This window comes from Castanea sativa, chromosome 1, assembly GCF_040712315.1.
Source record: "Castanea sativa cultivar Marrone di Chiusa Pesio chromosome 1, ASM4071231v1".
NCBI classification, from domain to species: Eukaryota; Viridiplantae; Streptophyta; class Magnoliopsida; order Fagales; family Fagaceae; genus Castanea; species Castanea sativa.
The window spans coordinates 87030535-87038709 of record NC_134013.1 but is presented as its reverse complement, the minus strand read 5'-3'; the positions used below and the strand labels follow the sequence as shown (position 1 = coordinate 87038709).

General features: G+C 35.2%; 1 protein-coding gene across 1 annotated transcript; it reads right to left on the bottom strand.

The window, feature by feature from the left end:
• Positions 1 to 720: 720 nt before the first annotated feature.
• Positions 721 to 7698, bottom strand: LOC142622943 (G-type lectin S-receptor-like serine/threonine-protein kinase At4g27290). The gene is made up of 8 exons (XM_075796513.1): positions 7365 to 7698; positions 5241 to 6197; positions 3210 to 3326; positions 2133 to 2293; positions 1815 to 2025; positions 1442 to 1679; positions 1205 to 1355; positions 721 to 1026 (listed from the first exon to the last, which is right to left on the bottom strand). Exons 1-8 carry the CDS (start codon positions 7696 to 7698, stop codon positions 721 to 723), a joined length of 2475 nt encoding a protein of 824 aa, XP_075652628.1.
• Positions 7699 to 8175: the final 477 nt, after the last annotated feature.

Genomic DNA, 8175 nt, shown 5'->3' with positions numbered 1-8175 from the left:
CAAAACAAAACGTAAACGCGAAAATGCTCTGCTAAACGCGTAATCCAAACAGGTACTTAATATATGTCTATCAACTAAAAATGTACAAACTTTCAAAATCGTCCTCATTAATTTAAATTGTATAGAAAGAATGACTTTGTCATTTTAAAAAAAGTATAGGGTAAAATAGAAATTTTATTTTTAAATTATGGAAAGAGGACTTCATTACTAGACATCCTAAAATAGAATGGAGGACTTACAATTTGAGATGGAGAGAGTAAATTTGAACACTAGTATTCGGTGACAGAAAATTTTACAGTTGAACACTGGAATTATATTTCTTGGATTGAGAAGATTAAAATTATCTGATCCAAATTAGTCTTTAGAATATGTAGCCCAAAATGCTGGCCCATGAAATTGCAACCGTTTAGGTACTTGGCCCAGAAAAAAGCCTATAAAACCAAACTACTATATCTTTCTCCTAAATTTCCCACTTGTTTTTGCTGTCACTCTTTCATCTTAGACTCTCTGTGTGCAAGACAGCAAGAGAATTAGAATTTGGTTCAAGCCGGTTAAGCTCTCTTTCTCAAATCAGATCTCTTCATAAGTGCAAATAATTAAAGGTCATTAGGTACCAATAGAATTGACATAGCTTACTTGAATGTAGGAAATGTTTACAGATTATAATCATGAACATGAATCTGTATCGACAATTCTCTGAGTTTCTTTAGTACAAAGTTCTTACCGAGCCTCCAATAATGTAATTGTTATTTCATTGTTCGAAGATGGTTCCTGCTTACTTGAGAAACAATGTGCTTCATTTGAATCTTTTTCCAAGAAGAAACCAGGTTGTTTGGGCTGAGGCAATGCACTCTCACTGCCCAACATCACAATCACAGATGACATGCTAGGCCTATCCTCAGGAAGCTGTTGCACACACAAGAGGCTAATATGGATGCAACGGAGAACCTCAGACAATGTGGACGATTGCCCTAAGCATTCATCAGTCAATTCTAATGGCCTTCCCTCATACCACAGTATCCATGCCTAAAAATTTAAAAATTTCTGTTAGCAACACAAAATTTTCATTGACTTTTTCACCATTACTGAAATAGTCAACAACATATTGTGAAATTGGGTCTCTGTAGAATTAGAAAGTAAAAACATGATTTATCATTCATTTGTCCAACATATCTAGATAAGAAATCAAGTGTTAGAAACTTACATATCCAATAAGGTTATGGCTATGGTTTGGATGAAAAAACCCTCTACTTTTCTTCCCGCTTATGATTTCAAGTAACAAAATCCCAAAGCTAAAGACATCAGATTTTGTCGAGAATTGCCCATCAAAAGCATATTCTGGTGCCATATAACCACTACAAGATATCACTAGTTTTAAGTGAGAAAGACTAATTAGGAAAGAAAGTAGATTTACATTAAAAGCTTGTCAAGATATACTTACTAAGTTCCAAACACTCTATCTGTGTTTCCTTCTGACTGATCTCCTCCAAAAGTTTTGGCTGCTCCAAAGTCTGAAATTTTAGGATTCATCTCACTATCAAGTAAAACATTACTTGCTTTGAGATCTCTATGTATGATTCTTAATCTGGAATCTTGATGAAGATATTGAAGCCCCCGAGCAATTCCGCATATAATATTGAAGCGCATGGACCAATCTAACAGTTTACTTTTTGTTTGATCTGGTAAGTTTCAAATTCAAGTTAATTATATATCCTTAAATTTCAGTCAAAATTGAAATTTTTCTTTATTTTATGAAATATTGATAACATAGTTACACAAGCTCAACCAAATGTATTAGGTTTGTGGACTCAAACCAAAAATGAAGGAGTCTAGACTTTTATTGGGCATGTATTCATAAACCAACATTTTCTCTTCTCCTTGAACGCAACAAGCAACAAGCTTTACAAGATTCCGGTGCTGAAGCTTGGCAATCAATCTTACTTCATTTTTGAACTCGTTCAATCCTTGTCTAGAACTCCTTGAAAGCCTCTTGATAGCAATCTCTTGTCCATCTTCTAGTATGCCCTGAAATTCTCATATGCAGAAAGATTGCTAAAATCTGTAACAGAAATAAAATAAAAGATTGTCTCATCATCTGTCATTGTTTTTGTACAAGCATATCACAAGTTTACCTTATACACAGGTCCAAAACCACCTTCGCCAAGCTTGTTGTTGGGTGCAAAGTTGTCAGTGGCACCGACTATTGTGGATAGGTCTAAGAAAGGGAGCTCAAGGTCTTCCTTTTGACCTTCATTGTTCTGATGACTTATAATTCCATTCGGCTTCTTTTTTACTGAAATAGAAAGGAAATTTAGAAAGAAAAGAAAAAACAAAAAACAAAAACAAAAGGAAAGAACTGAGATATGAAGGAAACATGAAGTAATTTATTGAGGATGACAGGGTTTAGTTGAGCTGCAATAATTACCACAATCACAGATTTAAATTTCTATCATAGCAGCAATGATAATGACTTATAAATGCAGATTCTCTCTCAGAAAGATACTATCGAACTTGAACAATGAAATGAAATGAAACTGAATCCAATACATAGTGATATGAGCAGAGTCATGCTTATATAGTGATTTAAAGGAAATCAAGGTACTATTAACCCCAAATAAATAAATAAAAACTATGCTAATCAAACTTGAAAAGCTTTTAGAATTCAACTTGTCTCAATTAAGACCAGGCCAAGTCTAACAAGCATCTTGCTAATTTAACCATTCCAACTGATATATACTAAAATGAGCACCTTGGCCTATCCATTCAAGAATGTCCACTTGGAAGTTGGAACCTAAAATTTTGCTTTTCTCCTTTTGCAAAGTAATTAAGGATAACGTGACGAGTGGATGAAGGCCTTATAGGTGTAAGCCACAAGCCAACCTCAAAAAGAAAAAGAGTAATCTATTCAAGAATGTCCACTTGGAATTCAAGATCATTAAAGGTCTACATCATACCATTCACCAAGCAACAAATTGCCTAAGTTTGCGTAGACTGATGACACTACATGGCTCAATTTGTGAAATTGTTTTGCAAAGCACTGACAAACTTTGAACAAGATTTTACGATACATCATTATAATCCTAGTTCAAAATATTGTATTATGAGATGGGAATAAGTTGACTTGATTCTGTTTATATTACTAATAGATTCCATCTAAAAAAGCCTTTTAAGTAGTTCCATAACTCATTGTCAAAGTAAAGTTATGTTACCTTTTAAGTTTGTCCTGATTCTGCAAATATATAAGCCAACTAAGAGTGTTCCAGAAACTACAGCAAGGGCAGCAGCAACTGACACTGCAATCTTGATCTTAGGACCATGTTTTTCCTCTTCATAATTGAATTTGACACAGCAACAGAAATATAGTTAGCATACAGAGGGAAGCATTAGACATAATAAATTTAAAAATTTAAAAGCTGTTACAAAATGGTGAATTACATAGCTTAAGCTTAATTATTTAACCATTATTTGAACACTCTCCTTCACATGCGGGTCCAACACTTGAGATTTTTAACTTTTTAAATAGAAACTAGAGTGGAGGCAAGGTTCGAACTCAGTTTCATTGAGGAAATTTGCCATTTAACATGATTTTTGAAACATTTTCGTTGGTAAGCATGGTTTTTAAACTATTTTGTAAACTAACATCTCGAGTCTCTAAGACTTGAATTCGGTGACAAATTCCAAGACTTTCAAAACTTGAGCTCTAGTGCTGGCATATTTGACATGGAACTCTACAAAGGGAAGAAGAAGAAGAAGAAGAAGAAGAAGATTTGGTAGATTTGGAGAATGACTGGAACTTCACATGAATTTTTTCTTCCATATCAGATTACCACCTCCTGCAACTTAAGTAGTTTTGGAGACTCGAATTTCACATTGAACTTGAGTTTTAGAATCTCAAGATGATAGTTTGCTAAATAGTTTTACAAACTTGGCAACTAACTAAAATATTCCTGTAAAGTTGTGATTTACAACTATGTTTTATTTTAGTTTTATTCCATGACAAAAAGTGTTATAATTGTAATAAATTATTTTCTTATATTTTGTGGGATTTTATTGTACTGGATTTAGTATTAAGTTAGTGAAAAATCAAGCATGCAATAAAGACCAGTGCAGTTTCGCGATTAGCTCGCGAGTAAAGGTACCCGCGAAAAAGCCACATGTGAAGCATATGATTAGAAGCTGAATAGTCATGTCAGTCTGTCATTTCACAAGTACTTCACAAGAAAGGTCATCTTGCGAGGTACCCGCAAAACTCTCTGTTTGGCAAAAATAAAGCATGACTTTCCTACCCTTTACCCATACTATATAGACCCTCATTACCCACAAAATTGTAAGAAGGATATTTCAGAAGAAAACCCTAAAAAGATTTCTACAACACACTCATCTTTTAGAGAGAGAGCTACTCATTCTTTAGTGAGAAATCATTGTAGTCTCTTCTCCTTCCCTCTTTCATTGTTATACCTTGAAAATAGATTTGTACCTAAACACAACTCACACCTATTCATAGTGTTTTGGAGCTTAGGAAGCATTTGAGATTTGCCAAAAGAAACTGGTGAGACTTGGTGAATGCAATTGGGTAATATTGCAGGATCCGAATAACTAATGAAGATAAGACTCCGAGAAGTCCGTTGGTAGCAAGAGCTTGGAGGACTCAAGTACATTTGGTAGATTAGGCTTGGGGGATCTTTTTGATATCCGTGTACTCCAACTTATTCACTAGTGAATCAATTTCGACTTGGAGGGTCGCAGGAAGGTTTTTTGCCAAGTTTTTCAATTTTTTCTTCGATAATACGTCTCGGTGTTATCATGTGTTTACATCTCTCTTCCCTACTCTTTAAACTTTACTTTTATTGTTCATTATGGTTGCTTATGGCTTAGAATAGTGTTACCGGTTTATTACGCTTCATTTACCTTTATTCCGCACTTAGATAAGCTAGAGTAAAAATAATTTAGCCATAATTTAAAATTGAGAGTTTGAACAAACTTTAGTATTTTCACACTAATTGAGCTTTCAATTTAAAAAATAATGCTAAATGCAAAAAAAATATCTCAATTTCTTTGATTCTAATATCCTAATAAATTACTTATTGTCCAAAAAATTTAAATTATTAAATCTAATAAAATTTAAATTATTAAAACTTAAAAATAATAATATAATCATTACTCTAAAAAAACAAACAAAATAGAAACAGAATGCAAACCATAATGGAAACAGTAATTTAAATCCAAAAGTAACCCCACACCTAGTAGCTCTGACGCCGACATTCTGATATATAGATCTTGCCCATCACCTGCCGGAAATTGTCTAATATCCATTAAATCACCAAACCAGATGGCGCAGCCACTACCTCCTCCGCTGATATCCAAGTTTGTATAAGCCATACAGGAGCAGTTTTTCAAGCATTTGACCCTGCATTCTTTAAGACTCATTCTTTTGTTCACCCAAGAATATGTAGTATCTGGCAATTTCAAGTCAACAAATTTAACAAAACCATCTGTATGGCAGCTCAATGGTTTATTGCGTACACAACCTTGAGACCACTCCATTAAGCTCCACAATTCTGGTGATTTAGGCTTGAATGCTTTTAGACATTGGCAGACCGGTGATGTAGTAAGGACACAATTTCCATTGGCTCCACAGAGGCCATAACTGTCACAGTAGTCCCTAGGTCTTGATGAATAAACCTTCCAAACTTTCTTTGCTTCAATCCATATATAGCGATCACCGGTATGGGTGGTTTGGTTCACCACTGCTCTTGAGATTAGAGACTTATTTTTGAGGGTGTAAGTGTAGTACACTTCATTCTCATTAGAGACAAAGTTGTAATTATAAACTGGATTGGGGTCTAAATCTGGTGAACCACTGAACCTAAGGCCATTCCATGGACCAGTACGGTAGAACTTTTTGTTGCCTTTCCAAATATAAGCTTCAGGATATGAATGAATTCCCATTCCTAATATCCCATAGGTGAAATCTCCAGGAGATGGATCATCTGCTTTCTTCCATGCTGTAAAAGACCAGTTAACGCCTTTCTTTAAGTCCCATCCCAGCTTCATTCCTGGTAAAAATGTATCAGTTGGATAGTCGAAACTCTCCCACAAGGTGATTCTTGAATTTTCGTCTTTTTCATCTGTTACTGTTAGTACAAGATTTCCAGTGTCTAGGAGCTTTAACACTGGATTCTTGGCTTGGTTTTGTGCTTTTGTAGACCAAACAACAACACTATTATTCTGACTCATAACCACAACACTGCATGTACTATTGTTTATCATCAACACGCCAGAGGAGTCATTGATCGGGTTGAGTCGATTTACAACCCAAACAATGGTTTTAACTGGGATATTCTTGTACCATATTCCCAAGTAGTGATTGTTGGAACTACCAGAAGTGAAAAAACCCAGTTCGAAGGTTCCATCTGGGGAAACTAAGGTGTTTTCTTCACTGATAAATTGGGATGTAGTAATGCTATCTAGTGTAAAGGAGATTTTGGGGAATAAAAATATTATGTAAGTATGGATAAGAATGAAGGAAATAATACCCATCGGTTTCTACTTTCTAGTTTAATGCCTCCTTGCTCATTACTCACAACTTAAACATAAACCTCTATCTAGTGTAGCATCTATGGTATAGCCGTATAGGTTGTGAACTACAAAGGTTGACTTGTGTTCAACATAACCAATCAGGTGGGAAGCGCGTGGGAAGCACTGAACGTGGGAAGCGCGTGCTCACAAAGTTTTGCCCCCACGTAAAAGGTGAACTTTTCTACATTTCAACCAAGAGAATTGTTTTTTCATGCACTGGTATGCTGTAGTCCACGCGGAAAAAATATTGGCATGTGGTCTTCAAATGAAAACGGAGAGCTGCCTTTCTGCCTAGTCGCATTGATTGTGAAGGAAAAAGGATATTTGTAACAAGAAGTCTTTCGTGCAAATGCAGCCACAATAGGACCCACCATGGTAGAATTTAGGAATTTCTGTCTCTGAGGACCGAATTTTATTTATTGCGCAGACTCGTGAGGAAAAGTTTGTTATTATTTCTCTTGTACGGTCTAATAATAGAGTAATGATAGTTATATACTGCGTATATAAAAAAAGAAAAAACACACAAATTTAGCAAGAACGCATAATTCAGCAAATATAATATTTGTAAAGTAAACGGTCCATATTTATTATTTGAAATTATACTTTAATTTTTGTATTTTTTGGGAATATTTTTTTAAGTTATCTTGTATCCTTCCAGTTATTATCATTCAACTCTACTTAAACTGAGGTTCTTAACTTTTCATCTTTCTCATCTGTCACTGTTAGTACAAGATTTCCAGATTCTAAGAGCTTTAACAGTGGATTCTTGGCTTGTCTTTGTGGACTTGTTGACCAAACAACACTCTTATTCTGACTCATAACCACAACACTGCCTGAACTACTGTTTATCATCAACAAGCCAGAGTCATTGATCGGGTTGAGTTGATTTGCAACCCAAACAATAGTTTTCACTGGGATATTCTTGTACCATATTCCCAGGTAGCGATTGTTGGAACTACTAGGACTGAAGAAACCCAGTTCGAAGTTTCCATCTTTGGAAACTAAGGTGTTTGCTTCACTGATAAATTGGGATGTATTAATGCTATCTAGTGCAAAGGACACTTTGTAGGATAAAATTAGTAAATAAGGATGGACAAGAATAAAGAAAATAGTGCCCATTGGTTTCTAGTTTCAGACCACCTTGCTCATCACTCACAACTTAAACTTAAACCTATATGTTGGACACCAAAAACAGCATAGATCGTTGACACTACAATGGCTGGCTTGTATTCCACATATACACATACACGACCAATTTGGTGTACTGAGTATTAGACCAAAGCTTTGCTCCACAGAAAAAGTGTAAACGGAATGAACGAAAATGTGACAAATTTTCCACATTTTAACCACCAGCACTGACTTTTCATGCATCAGAATGCCATGGTCCACACGGAATATTATAGGCATTTTATCTTCAAATGAAACTGGAGAGATGACTTGACTGCCTTGTCTGATTAGATTGTGAGGGAAAATGCATACTCTTTGGAAAGAGATGTCCATCGCTGTTGTAATATACATGGCTCGACTTTGGAAATCAAAGTCCGTTACTTTTTCTACTTGGTATTGGAAACCAAGTCACACGTATTGCTTGTTTTG